The sequence below is a fragment of the Lonchura striata genome, chromosome 1, assembly GCF_050655825.1.
Source record: "Lonchura striata isolate lonStrDom1 chromosome 1, ASM5065582v1, whole genome shotgun sequence".
Lineage (NCBI taxonomy): Eukaryota > Metazoa > Chordata > Aves > Passeriformes > Estrildidae > Lonchura > Lonchura striata.
The window spans coordinates 3,925,647-3,942,042 of NC_140703.1; the positions used below are offsets into that span (position 1 = coordinate 3,925,647).

General features: G+C 41.9%; 2 protein-coding genes across 21 annotated transcripts in view; one reads left to right on the forward strand and one right to left on the reverse strand.

Annotated features, from left to right (window-relative positions):
* The window catches only part of HHLA2 (HHLA2 member of B7 family), a 52,172-nt gene that overhangs the window by 8,854 nt on the left and 26,922 nt on the right, over positions 1 to 16,396 (forward strand). For 8 of the 15 annotated variants that reach the window (XR_014957789.1, XR_014957790.1, XR_014957792.1 and 5 more), the window contains exon 7: positions 638 to 1,879. The exons of 2 other annotated variants lie outside the window; for them this stretch is intronic. Coding sequence is in view for 5 of the 13 variants with exons in the window: in XM_077790923.2 (XP_077647049.1) it covers positions 638 to 828 (191 nt within the window). In the remaining 8 variants the exon portion in view is untranslated. Of the gene's footprint in view, positions 1 to 637; positions 3,963 to 14,513; positions 15,120 to 16,396 lie in introns of those variants that run through there. 5 more of the 15 variants (XM_021542408.4, XM_077790925.2, XM_077790924.2 and 2 more) reach the window with 5 other exon arrangements.
* The window catches only part of MYH15 (myosin heavy chain 15), a 67,408-nt gene continuing 54,976 nt past the window's right edge, over positions 3,965 to 16,396 (reverse strand). For 4 of the 6 annotated variants that reach the window (XM_085589075.1, XM_085589078.1, XM_085589064.1 and 1 more), the window contains exons 33-42: positions 15,807 to 16,156; positions 15,114 to 15,238; positions 13,197 to 13,312; positions 11,040 to 11,232; positions 10,202 to 10,405; positions 9,096 to 9,221; positions 8,538 to 8,708; positions 7,925 to 8,029; positions 6,543 to 6,638; positions 3,965 to 6,057 (exon numbers count right to left, since the gene is read on the reverse strand). In XM_085589075.1, the coding sequence (XP_085445201.1) occupies positions 5,896 to 6,057; positions 6,543 to 6,638; positions 7,925 to 8,029; positions 8,538 to 8,708; positions 9,096 to 9,221; positions 10,202 to 10,405; positions 11,040 to 11,232; positions 13,197 to 13,312; positions 15,114 to 15,238; positions 15,807 to 16,156 (1,648 nt within the window). In that variant the 3' untranslated portion in view covers positions 3,965 to 5,895. The remainder of the gene's footprint in view (positions 6,058 to 6,542; positions 6,639 to 7,924; positions 8,030 to 8,537; positions 8,709 to 9,095; positions 9,222 to 10,201; positions 10,406 to 11,039; positions 11,233 to 13,196; positions 13,313 to 15,113; positions 15,239 to 15,806; positions 16,157 to 16,396) is intronic. The other 2 variants (XM_085589085.1, XM_085589092.1) reach the window with 1 other exon arrangement.

Sequence of the window (16,396 nt, forward strand, 5' to 3'; positions counted from 1 at the left end):
AAGACAACCTGAGGTAGAACAGCCATACAGTTCTTCTGAGAGAAGAGTTTGGTGCTGTGCAGAGGTTTCTTCTAGGTGGGCTTTGATCTCCTGTGGAATCCATGGTTATCACTCATCTCAGGATTTCTTGTGCCCACCTGGATTGTTGCGCTATCAAGCTGGGCAACATTTCAGATTAAAGTTGCAAAGATTTTGCAGCACGAGTAATGAAATTTATGATCCAGTCTGGATAACATTTACGGAGCTGCTCTACTGTAAATCAGCAGTGCTCTTAATGGCACTGAGCACCATACCAGGAGACAGTATTTAGCACACTGGGCAGTTGATTGTTTTTAAATGGGACTTTTATTAAGAAGTTGTCAAATCCTATCCCATGAGCACACATAGAATTTGCTATCAGCACAATTAAGTGAAAAAAATCTGCTTTCAGCTATTCACACTTAAGTCAGTAAAGTATCACTTCAAAGTCTTACAGTATGAGTCAAGTAACTTGAACATCGTTGTCCTTGTCTCAGTTTCCTTTTAATGTTTCTTTTTCCCTAAATCATACCTTTTAGATTATATATAAGAAAAAATCATAGCTTTGATATATTTATTGAACAATAAGCACTTCTTTTATCTACTTGTATTTTTAAAGAAAATTCAGGTAACGCTGGGAAAATTCTGTTTGGTGCATTGGCAATAGCAGTGGCAATAGCAGTGGCAATAGCAGTGGTACTTTTCTGTCTCAAGGTATGTACATCATTAGAGTACTTATTTTTTAAGATACTGTTATACCAAGCCCCTCAAGATTTGAAGAAGGGTCTGAGCCAAACTTTGGAACTTTAAAAAAAATGGTAATGAGTACCTGTGGCTAGACAGTTATGACTAAACATCTGCATTGTTAGCATTGTTTGCTAAACTGATCTTCTGTTTTAAGAAAAAGGGAAGAGAATCCTAATGTGAACAGGGTGTCTGGACAAGGGCCACCAGGAGTAAAGTGAAAAGAACTGAGCAGTAAGTGGGGAAAGGTAATTCTGGCACTGGGAGATTGAAACCTCAAAATGGACCCCCAACTCAAATTGAAGGGAAGTACCTAAATCCAGACCTTGAATATTTATTTGAAGATTTTGTCACAGTCTGAATTTCATAAGCTTCAGGAGACATTTTATGGGTACCATGAGGTACAGCAAAAACACATGAGAAAGAAAACTCTGAAATTACTATGCCTTAGTCTTTTTTTTTTCTCTGTACACAGAGATTCACTTGCATGCTGCTTATTAAACAGCTGTAACATGCTTTAGAGATGATAATATACTTTGAGATGCAGTTGTCTACACAATTTAAGCAAGATTAGGTTATCTTGGGACCTGTTGGGGTTGTCACACATATTGTAATCAGAAGAAGTGGAACAGTTGACAGGTTAATTCAGCTCTGGTTACATTGATGGAGGACTAGATGGAAAAACCAGGCATGTATCTGCACTGTTGTGTGGATGCTTATTTTACTCAGATAAAACTAAAATGAAAAATGCTGACTTACCTTCATGGTGATTGCATCTTGTTCTTGTTCCGCTATTAGGGGATTAATTGTACACATCAGTAGTCCTTATAAGTATTTTTATTTTGTCTAGAAGAAAAGGAAGAGAGGAATCATATGAACACGGTGACATACAGGAAGAAAATAGCTCTCTAAACACAGATACTACTGATGTTGGTGATGAAAACAACCAAGAGTTCTTCCACCTTCCCCTTTGAGTTACAGTAAGAGCCACATGCAAATGTGATTTTCTGAGCAACAGTAATGAACAAATGGGAAGGAAGAAAGTCAATGGATACTCATGTGAAAAGTCATGGAGCATCTCATCCCCCACATGAGCTTACCTGTTGCTTTTTAACTGGTGAGTTAAACCAGACAGAGCTGTCTTTAACTGGTGAGTTAAACCAGAGTTGTCTTGTAGCAAGTTATTTTGGCACCATGGCATTACCATCTGGAAAGATAAACTGGAATTCTGACTGACAGGCTCTGCCTTTACAAACTGTATAAGCTGCATCAAACTTTCATGATGCAGAAGTCTTCCACACATTTTCCTGGAAACTGGAGTTTCTCCTCAGAGCAGGGATGCCTGCTTTGCACTTAGTCCTCTGGTGGCCGAGTATTTCTTTTGCTAGTTTTAATATAGGTACCTTGATATCATGTACTGTTTTATGTAATCTACTGGTAGTTATTTTGTTTTATACTGTGTCAGAATTAGACCTTTCATGTGTTACCTTCTGTCTGTTCAATAAGTAACTAATTTTATAAATAGGCCTGATCTGCCATCCTTGGAATTTGCAGGCCAGAGTGATTTCTTAAACAGCTTAAATAGCTGTTGCCAAAAATCTGAGGCTAAGGCAGGGCTTGTGTGAAGCTCCCACTCATCCTGTGACAAGTCAGCATGCGAAATTGGATTTCCTAAAGGGACAAAGAAGTTTCCAGAGAAGAAATCCCTAAATTTTAAGTTTTTTTTTTTTTTTTTTCCCCAGAGTGAGGGAAAAAGAGCTCACTGGTTTTCATTTCATTTATTATTTTATTTTAAAGTAACGACCATGTCTGCTGTCGACAGCAGCAAGTCTGAGCCCAGCAGAGCGCGCTGGGCTGGCAGTGATGGGGGAGCAGAGGAGTGTCAGAGTGGGAACAGCTGTGGGAACAAAGCAGTGGCAGAGTGAGGTGTGAGAAGCTGGATGCTGCCAAGCACAGCCCACCACAGTGGTCTGGAAAATGGGCTTTGTGACATGGACCATCCTGCTTTTGTCCTGGGGTCCACATGGGAATGGTTGCCACCTTGTCTTAGTCTGGAAAAACATGTGGAGCCAGCTGCCATCTTGTCCTTGTCCCAGGGAACCACATGGACATGACCTACAGGGAGTGTTCACCATCTTGTCTTTGTCCCAGCAGCCACATGGAACTAAATTGAGCTAGTGAACACCTTTTTGTGGGTAAAGCATCTCTTCTTGTATGCTTTTGTTATTAACTTGTTGCTCTTTGCTGTCAGTAAATTATCTCAACCCACAGTCTCTGCTTTTGTCTCTCTCTTACCAGAAAGGGGTGGGGGGAAGGGGAGTGGCTTATTTTGAATTTAATTTTCTGGCTGTTGTTAAACTACCACGGATCAGTTCCCTGTTTAAAGGCAAGAAAGACTGAAGAGAATTCATTATTTCTGAGCCACAGGGAGATGTCCCTTAACACCATCTCCTGTGCCTGTCCTGCAGCTGGCAAAGAGAAGTCCCTTGACTGGTGGTAGTGGAAGCTGTTTATATGGAAATCTTTCTCTTTTCCAAAACTCAGGGTCCTGCAGGCAGGATAAATGGAAGCTGAGTTATCCCAGCTTTAAGAACTGTCCCTTCCAAAGTTTTAATCTGTGCTGCTGTTGTGTTTTTGCAATAGCCATGAGGGGGCATGACCAGAACCCAAATGCTATTTGATACTACCCCACTTCACTGGGGAGAGGGACTGTCTGTGTGGTAAAAGAGGTTCCTTCAGGGAGGGGTCCAGGGTGAGCATTTCTGCATGTGCATCACCCTCTCTTTTGTATACTTTTAAAAATTAACATTGTTGCTGTTACCATTAATTTTCTTATTCCACTGCTGTTTCCAGGAAATTGTTCTTAGCCTGTGGTTTTTCACCTTTTGTGCTTTCAACTCCCAACTCCATTCTGGGAATGGGAAGGGAAGGGAGAGCAAGAGAATGGCAGTGTGGCTTCAGAGAGTGAAGGGAGAAGTACTGTTCATAAACCAGGATAGCTGCTTTAACAATCTGCATATAAAATATGTGAGGCTGTGCAGCATGACTGGATTTGCCCTTAGTTTTGATTTTGTTCAGAGATCTGCCAATTAGGATTTGTTCCAATATAATGAAGTCGGCTGTTGGCGAGATGTAATCTTCTATTGATCCCTAAGGCTTGGCAAAATAAAAAGTAAATAAATGAAATATGCTATACAGTCTGTTTAGATTTTCACTTGATGTTTATTTTTGTAAGTGCTTATTTTTTTCTACATCTGCTTTCAGTTGTGCATGATTATGTCAAGTATTTTCTCGTATTTGTCAGCTTGGACTTTTTTATTCCTCTTCATGAACCTGAAAGGCAATTGAGATAGTATGCAACTGTTAAAAAATAGAAATGTCAAGAGGTTTTAGTGTGAGTTCACAAGTAAGTGACAAAAGCTGCATTAATGCTTCTGTTCCCTGGTATTTGGTATTCTGTTTCCTGGTATTATACCAGTTTGTAACTGACATAGACTAGCAGCAGTCTGGCCAACATTTGCCATCTTATCCCAGCTAACAAGGCAGGTATCCTGTCCTTTTTCTAGATTATATAGATCCTTGTGATGGCAGAGGACTTCAACAACCATTTTTTAATAGATGGTGGTGCTCTGATCGACACACACTCCCTGCAGTATTCAGGAAATGGGTACTGTAGCAGTAGGCAAGGTATTTCTAATGCTGCACGATTAGAGTAGTCTCTACAGTGTCCTTCTCTCCCCAAAGGACATGTGATTTTTGGGACAGCAGTCTCCACCTAAATGTACCTCCTGGCAGCTCCTGCATTTGCTGCCACAAGCAGCGAATGTTCCACCGAGCTCATCTTTTGACAGAGCAACACTCTGCTCCATTGCCAGAGCTGCAATTGGTGTTGGCAAACAGCATCTGACTAGTAAAAACAGGCATCCACTTTTCTGTGACTTCTGCATGTTTGAAGCACTAAGATGGTACCAGTAAGGTACAGGAAATAAACAGCAACTTTAATAGTATTTAAAAAAATAAATTATTCTCATGGTGTACCTGTTTCAGTGTTTGTGTGATGCCATGGCTTTGTGAATCTTTAAATGAATTTATATTAATTTTGATTTTTTTTTTTTAGGGGTAGAATAATTTAGAAAAATCTGCGGAAATTTTTTATCCTTAAAAGCTGCAAATCTTTTGAGGTTCCATTACAGTACTGCTTAATTGTACATAAATGTGTGATAAACCAGATATTAAGGTAGTTTTAATGTATCTTTGCTCTGGTGGAGCAGCAGTAATTTATATCAGTCACGGGTGATTTCATTAGGTGGAGCAGCAGTAATTTGTATCAGTCATAGGTGATTTCATTAGGCCAATACAAAAGCATAAATTAAGAGTGTAAAGGGCTTTTATTCCCTTAGCTTGGGAGCTATCAACTCCATAAAACATATGTGATGTTAAGCATGGAAGTTTGTTAAACTTGCAAATGAAATAGATTTAGCAATGACCCAGCTCCTGTTCCTATCATTCCTAGAAGTAACAACCTCACTCTTTTTTGCCCTGTTTGCCACAAGGCAAGCATAGATAAGTTTGCTTTCAGTTCCATACTAAGTTCTTCAGTGCCTTCTAGTTTCATCAACATTATTGCTACCATTCAGTTCAAGTGCAAAACACCACAAATATATGTCTAATCACTAATGACTTCCCAGCACCTAAGTGACTAATCACCAATATTTTCTTTTCATCCAGCTCTTCCAGTCAATACAAGTTCATTGAAAGAGCAATGTTAAAATATCTGCTGATGTGGTAATACCCAGGTTTTACTACATACATAGAAATCTACATCATCAGGGAGAGAAAAAGGTGGAGTCTTTTAATATCCTTTGCAAAAAGAAACCCCAAAACCAAAAACAAACCCACCAAATCACCAGTTCTGCTTCTGCTGCTGAGAACAGAGGTTAAATGACAACAAAAATACAGAGAATATATTTTGTTTAAGTATCAGATTGCTGTCCTACATGGTTATCTTAATATTAAAATAAAGGGCAGAATGAAACAAAACAAATGTAGAAACCCAAGATTTTCCTAGTCTACACTACTTTCAGAGGTGTAACAGATACAGAGCATCCACTGTTGTGTGTTAAACACTCACATCTACCCCATACAGTATGACCATACCTTTTTCATGCCAATGTCTCTTGACTTGCTCCTCAGCTTATTAACTTGAGATTCAGCTATTTCAGCCCTTTCTTCAGCATCATCCAGATCATGCTGCTGTTTTCTGTACTTTGAGAGGTACAGATTGGCTTGAGCTTCCTGGTGAGAAAAAAAAGAGTACAGCTGATTTCCTCCTGTCCACATGAAACAAAGCTTTTAATTTCAAGTGGGATGGAAAGTGCTCAGCGTGAGTAGGTAACAGCTGTATGGGCACCACTTGCCTCCTGCAGAACTGAGATTGTTGTTTTACAGGGTTGATATTTCTAGTGGCATTTTCCATGTTAAGTGAACTGAGAGGCTCTCAATGTGTCTTCTGAGGGGCTAGGAGGGGCTGAGGGGCTGTTCCTTCATCCCCTTCTCTTGCAAATTACACTGCAGTCTTAGGCTAAAATGGCATACTTTTTCTTAAATATAATCAACACATATGCTATATATTTTACTTTATATATAATATAAAACAGTTATTAAAATAATTATTTATGGGCACAAAAGATGTATTTGTACTAGAAGTTTCTATGAATAAAAAATTGTGGGTTTAGAACAATACATCTCTCAAAGGTAGAAAGACCCAGACGGTTACTTACAGCTTCCTCTGCTTGGTGCTTGTAACTCTTCACTTTTAATTGCAGCTTGTCAATTAGATCCTGCATCCTGGCAAGATTCTTCTTATCTTCTTCTGACTGTATCAAAACACCATTAATTGGGTTGATAGAGGAAAAAGGCTTAAAGCATCTACCACAGCACAATAATTATGGATGCCATATATATTTTTGAAACTTATAGCTCAAAGCACAAGCTAGCCATGTCCTGTGTACACATAAAAATTTCTACATCGTCATTGAATATACATGTGTGAAGAGTGAAGACTGAGATTACCTTTCCCATGTATAGATATAAATATAATTTATGTAAAGAATGTAAATATATGTATAAATGTAAATATAAATGGATGTAAAGAAAGATATATATGTGCACACACTTTCAGAGGTGTGCAGATACAGGCAGAGTTCCTTGCTCAGGGTGAGGAGCACGCTTGTCATTATAAATCGTGTCATTATATGTTGAAGCAGATATGGGTGAGCCTGGAACTATGTTATTTGCATAATTTGAAGTTTGATTCACAGGCATTTCTGGTAAAAAAACCTAGTTTAAGCTGTCATGCTCCATAAGCAGAGGGACCAGCTAATTCTGCCTGCACGCTGTATTCAAAGAAAACAACCTTCAGCTTCTGTGTACGAAAGTCAGAATAAAACAACAGGTAGGAGGCTAAATAATCTCCTAAGGCAGATGGATGGGTTTATCTTCTTAATGCTGTTCAAAGCAAAAGGGTAAGTGCTCTGTCCTGCAGGCCTTTTTTGAAGGCCAAGCAGCATGAGCAGCTGTTAGCAAAGCTGCAGGAGGCTCAATAATAGGTGACAGAGCCCTGGGACTCAGCAACCCTACACTGAGCAGGGCATTAGAGCCACCTGAGTCCTATGGCTCCTTTTAGCAACAGCAGCACAGCTGAGAGGGAGCTGGGCTCTTTCTTCCCTTGCATTGTAAATAGTCATTGAGGCCTGTTCCATATTAATACTGTGCTAAAAATGTCCAAATCCCAGCAACAGAGGCTTTCTAACATTAGTTACAGCAAATCAGCCAAGAGGATGATGATCACTGGCACAGGTTGCCCAGAGAAGCTGTGGATGCTCCATGCCTGGAAGTGTTCAAGGCCGGGTTGGATGGGGCTCTGAGCAGCCTGGTCTGGTGGAAGGTGTCCCCACACATGGCAGGGGGGTTGGAATGAGATGATCTCCAAAGTCCCTTCCAATCCAAAGCATTCTGTGATGGAAGCCATAGGGAGATGCTCCTGCTGTGCCTAAAGCTTCCAGCAGTCAGAAAGCTCTGCCTAAGGCCATCCTTCCTCCTTCACTGTAACCCCGAGGCTGCTCAGGACGTGTCTTGCAGTGCCCTGGTGCTTGCTGCATACCTGGTAAGTCAGCTCCTTTATGCGTCTCTCAAACTTGCGGGCTCCTTTCTGGGCGTCCGAATTGCGACGGAGCTCAGTCTCAAGTTCATTCTCCAGCTCACGAACCTGCCAAAAAGGGAAAAAACCCTTGCCATTATGCTACATATATGTAAAGCACCAGAAAATTTGGCTCACAGTTCAGGAAACGCTTACTTGCTAGGTCTCTCCATAGAGTCAAATTTCAGGAAGAGATCAAAATGTCACCTTTCCACTCTGTTTTTTTCATAAAAATATTCCGGCTGCACCATCAATCAGAAGTGCAGACATGTGCAAAGGCCAAAAAAGTTTAACCAAAGCAAGCACTGGGGTAGGTTTTTGCTGAGTTTAGGTGCTGGGGCTTTTAACTCTTTTCTAATCAAGGGCTTTGTTCATCTACTGGTCAGCAGCTCATAGCTGGATAATGAAGGGGAATCGTGCCTCCATGAGCTGCTCACCTGCATTTTGTGAAACAGAGGAAAGTGTCCATACTACCCCTTCTCAGCCTCTGTGAACTTACCAGGCAGCACTAGGCTACCCATCTAGTGCCAATTCTGTAAGTAGAAAGTAGCAGTCTGAAGTTGGATCACAAACTTACCCTGGATTCCAGTTTTTGGATCTGCTTCTTGCCACCTTTCAGAGCTATTTGTTCTGCCTCGTCCAGTCGCTTCTGGAGGTCTTTAATGGTTTGCTCCATGTTCTTCTTCATTCTCTCTAAATGAGCACTAGTATCCTGCTCCTTTTTGAGCTCCTCAGCCATCATTGCTGCCTAAAAAACAGCCACATTTTACAGGAAATTCTGGATGCTGTTGGATTATGTTTCAGAATAAATGGTGGAAGATCAGTCCTGAACTATCCCTTAGTTGGATAAATCACTGTAGCCAAAGCTCTACAGAATACCTTCTGTGTGCATATCTTGCCTGGACAGAGAAAATGGAAGGACAGAAAAACCTTGGAGGCCTTTTCCCTCCTCTCTGATCTAATGCTTTTATTTAAGATTCTGCCTCTCCCTTTTCCCTGTTTTTTTTATCCCCGTGCTTTACCACTAGGGTTCTATTTTACATTGCCTACAAGTAAGTCTGTGACATTCACTACACTCCAGTGTCCTTGGACACTGTGGTATGAAAAGAAGTGAGCAAGGAACAAGCCTACTTACATCTGTGATTGCTTTCTTGGCTTTTTCTTCTGCATTCCGACACTCCTGGAGTGATTCTTCCACTTCATTCTGCATCTGGGAAATGTCACCCTCCAGCTTCTTCTTTTGATTGATCAGGCTTGTGTTCTTTTATTAAGTTTTCCCCAAATGAATAGTGGAAAAGGAGGAAAAGTGATGATTAGAGACAATTCCTCTAAAGACCATAGCACACCAAAGCTTCCTGATTTTTGCCACTTCCGAATTACTCAGAGCAATATTTGGGAATATGTAGTAAGGGCTGCCTTGACTATCATAGGTAGCTTCAAACGGAAGAAATATTAAAAATACTCTTACAGCTGTAAATATTCAAATTTTGATTTAGATAAAATAATAAGCAATAGGCTGAAATAGAAGAATTAATAAGGCTGTTCATTTTGGTAAATTAATGATCCTTAATCAGCCAGTGAGGTGATTAAAACATCACCAATGGGCTGGAGTAAACACTGCAAAACATTGCCAGCCTTTAGCACGTTTTCATTTCTTTGTGACTATCATTTGGTGAAGAGAAGTTTTGGGTTTTAGTAAAAATGCTGTCAAGGCGGGACATGCCCCTCCGCGGCACCCTAGAAGTGGCAGTGCCCACCTGGACAACACCCAAAGACTGATCTCAGTGGAGACCTGCAGGCACAGAGGGCACTTTGCTGCAGGTGGGTGCCCTGCATGATCTCCCTGTTGTGAGAGCCCAGCCCTGCAGTTTTTCCTGCTGAGTAACATCACAAAAGCAGTGCCTGCATTATTTCCAGAGAAATGCCTCACTGTCTAGGGCATGGCTTAACTAAAGCAGAAAACTGGTTTCACAGCAGGGAAGAATAAAAGAAATCAACTCTGACTCTTTTTGTTTTCCATCAGTGTTATTCCTGGAAGCTGCTTAAAGTGAATCATCTCTTCCAGCTAACTTGGAGTCAGGTAGGACATCCCCAGGGTGACTTAACTCTTTTGCCTCATTTTACCTCTGCAGGCATGCCAGGGTGTGTCTGACCTGTGGTGGCCATGGGACAAACTGTGTCAGTGATCAACAGAGAAGGCTCAGGTTAGCCAGTGAGGGAGAGGGCACAGAAAAAGCCAACCTGGCTGTGAAGCAGGTTCACACGTTCGGTGGCTTCCAGAAGCTCGTGCTCTGCCAGCTTCCTTGCCCGTTCAGTCTGGTCCAGCAAAGCCCTCAGTTCATCCAGCTCTGACTGGAGAAGATTGTTCCTCCTGTCAGAGACTGCCAGCTGCTCCTTCAGATCTTCATTCACGTGTCCCGAGTCATCCAGCTGCACCTGAAGCTCCTAAAATAAAACACCCCATTTCAAGCCTCTGTCCTTATATCAGAGAAACACAGATTGCAGTGGCTACCTGGGATCAACCTCAAGAATTTCAGTACTTTTTAAATTTATGATATTTTAATTTTCTTTCCAAACTGTAAGCTGAATAGCTTTTGTGGTATGTAGTGCAATGGAGGGAAAAAAAATCTGCGTCCTCAAATCTCTCAGAGCTGGTGGTTCTGAGAAGAGGTGTCTTGGCAAGAAACACTTTTTTTTTAAGCTACTACAAATGTTGACACAAACAACAAAGCTGAATATACACACAGTCCCTGTACTCCAAACAACCCACTTGCCCTCTGCTTCTTTTAAAAGCCTTGCAATCTTACAGGAAAATCACAGGCTTTTTGTTCCTCATGCTGTAGCTTTCTGCACCTGCCAGAGGCTGCAGCCAGCAAGGGTTTTATGACAGGATCTCATCCAGCTTGCATGCAAGTCTGAGAAGAAATCCACATTTCAGTATTCTCTTATGCCAGACATGATCACTAAGGCTTTCCCTTTTTGTTGTTGGGAGTAGCTTCTCTCTTAATCACCATCACCACCGCTGGTTTGGTCTGTGCTCAGGAAACCCAGCCTGCGAGTGCTTGGGGGGCACCACTACCTTTATTTGTGTCTGCAAGACTCGTGCTGACTTGGTTGCTTCTGCAGCATGCCTATTAGCATGGCTGAGCTGGATTTCCATCTCATTGAGGTCCCCTTCCATCTTCTTCTTAAGGCGGATGGCCTCGTTTCTGCTGCGGGCTTCAGAGTCCAGGGTGGACTGCAGCGAGTCTATGGCACGTTGCTGGTTTCTCCTGGAAAGGACATGAAGGATGAATGGAATGATTTTCCTCTCTGTTCAAGGACAGAGAAGTACTTGCAGCAGTACTTCACTTTCTGAAAGTGTCTCCCTTACAGAAAGAGTGTATTTCTGATGGGCATAGGTAGCACTCATACATAGCATGCATAGTTTGCATTGCCTCACTGCTGTCTAACTGGCTGGTGTGCTTCACACCCTCAGCTAAATCCTGATCTGTAAGCACCTCCAGAATCCTTCTTCTGTATTTCCTTTGGCAGTACTGGAGCAAGGAGTGCTCTCAGAGCTCTTGTAAACACAAGCAAGTATGGATTTGAACCTGACAGGGAGCACTTCCAGCCTAACAGTCACTTAGTAAAATATTTACTGAATAATTTCCTGGAATGATTTACATCTCAGCCTTTTGCTGAAGGCATTAGTGGAGGGGATTAATCAAAGTGAAGCTTTTTTTTTTACGTTCTAAGCTGTAGGTGCTCTTAATAGTAAATGGCATGTGTAAGCTACAATTTATTGTGTCTTAAAATAGATGTTGAAAAATCTTTTCTTGTGCTAATTATAAGGGGATTGATTAATTAATACAAATCTGTGTTATGGACATCTGAATTTAGAAGTGATTAAACCCACCCAGTTGACAGCCTGGTCCCCTTGGGAAAGGCAGCTTAATGTCAATTTAAAGACAAAGCAGATGCAAACAGCCTAATTTTCTTGATTCTGTAACAGAGAAGTCTTACAAAGAAAGTTTTGCTCTGTTACAACCAGAAAGTAACTCAAAGCACAGAACAGGACACACTTGGAAACATTTATTTCACTGCTGGACAAGTTCTGCTGAAAGTGTAGGAGTTCTGGGAAATCATCAAGTCAACAAGATAAAACTTGACGGCTTTATTGCTTCAGCAAGATATTGAACTGTGCCCAAAACTTCCAGAAAGCAGCACAGAATGTCTGCTGAACACTCATTGTGAAGCTGAAGCAAAAAGCACTGATTAGCACATCTTGTCCCAAGATATCTGCAGTCCAGACATCTGCAGGACTCCAGAAGGTGAAAGGGCCAAAATATTCTTGGTTTTGAAGCAATGAATATATAAATCCCTCTGGGTATGCTGGCCAGGGTGGGTCTTGGACTTCCCCTTCCCTTTAGCCTATCAATAACCAATAACATGATTCTTGAATTAATGACATCACAACACTGACTAATTCAAGGCCAAAGTTGTCTGAATAACTGCACAGACACATAGGCTAGCATGTTATACCCTCCTCTTAAGGGTATAACTCTTCAGACTTTTCTGCTGGGTGGGAGGGGAGAGACAAAAGCCACCATCCTCCTCTCACCTCATTGCTTTCCATTTTTTCCTATTTATCCATCTCACCTGCAAGCTCCTCTCCTGTTCCATTCACACTTTCTGCATGTCTGCAATTCTCACTGCTTACCCTAATGGTGTACACATAACAGCAAGCTCTTCACATCCTCCCACACTCAGCATAGCTGTAATTGCATAAATTAATGAAATGCCTTCAGATAGATGGGTTTGAGCACCACTGGGGCAAGTACTGCTGATTTTGCCTGGGGGTCCCCTTGGGAGGCAGCCATCCCACACAGGATTAGGAGATGGCAGCTCTCTAGACCTACTTACCTCCACACTGTCAACATGCAGAGTTAGTGGCCCTGGTCTGCTGTGAATTGATTATGTTAGCCTGGTTTTTTTACATCTGCAGTGTGTTATGCATGATGGGTTTAATTGTACACTGTCAGAGTCTGAGCTGACAGGAATATTTGAACTGAGCAAGGGAAATGTGGCAGGGCTAGCCTTCAGCAGATAGTCAGAGCTGTCTTGGTTTCTGGTACAGACAGTATCTGCTTTTGCTGGCATAACTACCTGCCGTGTGTTTAGCTGGCTTGGGTCTTGAGAATAGTTTGTCTTTTCAGATTTTCCCTTAAGAAACATGCTGCTTCCTGCACACTACCTTATATTTTCCATTTCTTCCTCCTTTTCTGTGAGTTTCCTTTCAAACTCTGCTTTAACCTGAGAAAGCTCAAGCTGGAAACGAAGGGTCTTGCTTTCTTCATGTTCCAAAGCTCCCTGAAATAGAAAACACCAAGAGCTTGCAAACCAGGAATTGATTTTTTTTTCCCCCAAACTACAAACAGCTGCACAAACATGATCCCTTCACATTTCTCTTCTGGTTTCCTCACTTCTCTCTCTAGGCAAGGACACAAGAAGCTTACATGGCAAAATAATGCATTTATTTGCTTTCTAATGCAACCTGACAGCTGGAAAACCAAGAAGCAAGCTCCTGAGAGGACAAATTGTCAAACAGTTCACAGCTCACCAAAAAAAACCACCCAAACAACACCCCAGCACCTTCAGCCCTGCCTGCATGGTTTTGACACCAACAGATGTTCCCTGCTCCACACCTCTGTACAGACACCCTCTGGAAATTCACAGGCTGGGACAGGGATAAGCTAAAACAAGATTGTTGTTGGGAGAGTGAAGGTGATAGTAAAAGGGTTTTAAAATCATGGGGGTTTAGGGTTAACAGGAAAATAAGCTTAGTAAGCCCTGGAAAAATAAATACCTTAAGCACATGGAGACCTAGTACTTGCTAGAACTGCACTGTGTAGCTAGTACATGATAATTGATATACTTGTTAGATGTGGTGATTGTTTAGTAATTAAATATAATTACTGTTTAATTGTAAGAATAATCATGAGAAACTGTGGTCAGTGACCTAAGAAAGATCACGAGAAACTCATGTCAATGGATACAATAGAACACTATAAGTTTAATAATGAATATGTAAGTTATATAATGAAAGAATATAAAATACGTTCAGCTCAAAAGTCGTGTCGGAGTCAGATTTGGGTCTGTACCCCTGATTCCCAGAGCTCTTAATAAAAGCACCTGCATGGAATCATATCCCATGATTATGGGTGTTTCTGAACGCTGACAAAGGGGTGCACACATCCATTCCCTCCCGCTCACAAAAATCTCTCCAAATCACAAAGTGTTGGAAACTTTCCAATTACATAATCTTATTAGGCAAGATGACTTCAAGGAAAGAAATAACAGACATCAGCTCTGACAAAATGCAAAAACTGTTCTTTCCAATTAACATGAAGACAAATGTGTGAAACAGGGGTGATTTGTTCCTGTCTTTTTTCCCACATTTCTCTCATATATAGAAGTGAAGAACTAAGCAGATAACAGCCCATAAAGAAATAACAAGGCCTCAGACTTTCAGGTCTCACATAAGCCAGTGTTATTTTGTCTCCCTGAACAGGAATGAAAGCACAGAACAAGAATGAAAACCCAGAACTGAACATCATATTTTGGGAGGTGCTCTCTGAAGGATGGAATTGCACAAGCTTAGCTAGGCTTCCGTTGAGACAATGAGGAATGAGGATTGTAAAAGCTGTACAAAATCCCTGCTGATCTCCAGACAAGATGCAGGAGGTCCATGCATCATGACCAGGAGCCAACACCATATTAATGGGAAAGCCACGTGGAAATTCTGTCATCAGCAGTGATTGCCAGAGGCCCACAATCACAATAAAGGGAGAAAATCTGCATTAACCCATTTCTTTCCCATATAAAGTAAAATACCTCACCACTTTACTTTTGTTAGTTCCTAATACCACTGAGTTTTAGAAAGCCATTCCACACAGTCCAGGAAAGTAAACTGTGCCCCTTAGATCCCTCAAGAACTGATGTATTCTTCCCTTCCTAGCAAGGGAAGCTTTTTGACAGAGCTCATAATCATTCTCTACATCCCAGAGCTGTGGAAGGAAGACATGCTCTGGTAAAGTAGGGCAGATGAAAATGATGGAAAATCCTGATAAAGACACCCTCTTTCCTTTTCCCTTGAGCATTCTTTCCTTACCTCTGCTTCTTCCAGAGCCAGCTGAACTTCCGACTTCTCTTGCTCAACCTGCTTCTTGATTTTTTCTATTTCATGGAGGCTCTTGTTTCCTTCACTAATCTGATTGGTGAGATCAGAAATCTCCTCTGAAAGAAAAGAGGATGGATGGATTTAGCAAACAGAGATTTTGGAACATCTCTGGATGTCTGGATTAATGGAGTGTGAGTAGAGAACCCATGCCTCAAGCTGCTACCTCAAGGGATCCTCTGTACAAGAGGCCTGCCTTACTTTCACCTACAGCAAGAGGTTTTACCTGGACAACTTGAAGGCACAGCTTTTCTTGTGAATGCTTTTTGAAGTGGCTATTAGTGATTTAGTTTTTATTTGTGACCTGCAGGCTAGGAACACCATGCTCTGCTGTTTAGACTTCATCCAATGCACCTCTCTCATCTTTCTTGTTCCTCCCTTGGGACTGCTTCCTCTGCCAGTGGGTTTCATTGGCAGAGGGGCAAAGGGAAGCCTCTGCTCTGGTCATACCAGTCTCCATGTGCAAAACATTCACTGGCAGCATTCAGTGTCTCAAATGACATCAGAAAGCTCATCTCAGGATGAGACAAACATCTTTCCCCACAGCTGCTGCAGGTCACCTGCATCCCCTCCAGCCATCTGCTGATGTGGCTCTTGCACTGGCTTCAGGACCTGAATGAAACCTACCTTGGAGGTTCTTGTTTTCCCTTTTCAAAGTCTCCAGGTGGTCCAGTGTCTCCTCATAGGCATTCTTCAGCTTGAAGAGCTCAGTGCTGAGGCCACGGGCCTCCTTCTGGGAAGCCTCCAGCTCTGCCTGTGACTCCTCATACTTCTGCTTCCAGTCACTGATGATCTTGTCAAAACCACGCTGCTTCTTGTCCAGTGAGGCAGCTGCTGAGTTGGCCTTCTCCAGGTCAATCATCATGTCTTCCAGCTCATTCTGCAGCCTGTGCTTGGTCTTTTCCAGAGAGGAGCACTTGGCATTGGCTGCCTCAATTGCTTCCTCAGCCTCTTGCAGGCGAGCAGCGAGCTTCTTCCTAACAGTGAAAAGACCACGTGTCACTGCGGCCGTGTTATCCAGAAAAACTGACACCAAAGCAATAACTCAGGAAATCAGTTCTTACAGGGAGAAGAGGGAAGAGGTGAGGATGAGGATGGGCAAGGGAAAGAGGAACTGAGAGGGAAGTTGAGCCTCTAGAGAGAAGGGGCTATGATGGGAAAAAATAGCTTAAATTATGAATAGTGGTACGTGGCAAAACATTTTGTTGTGTGTCTGT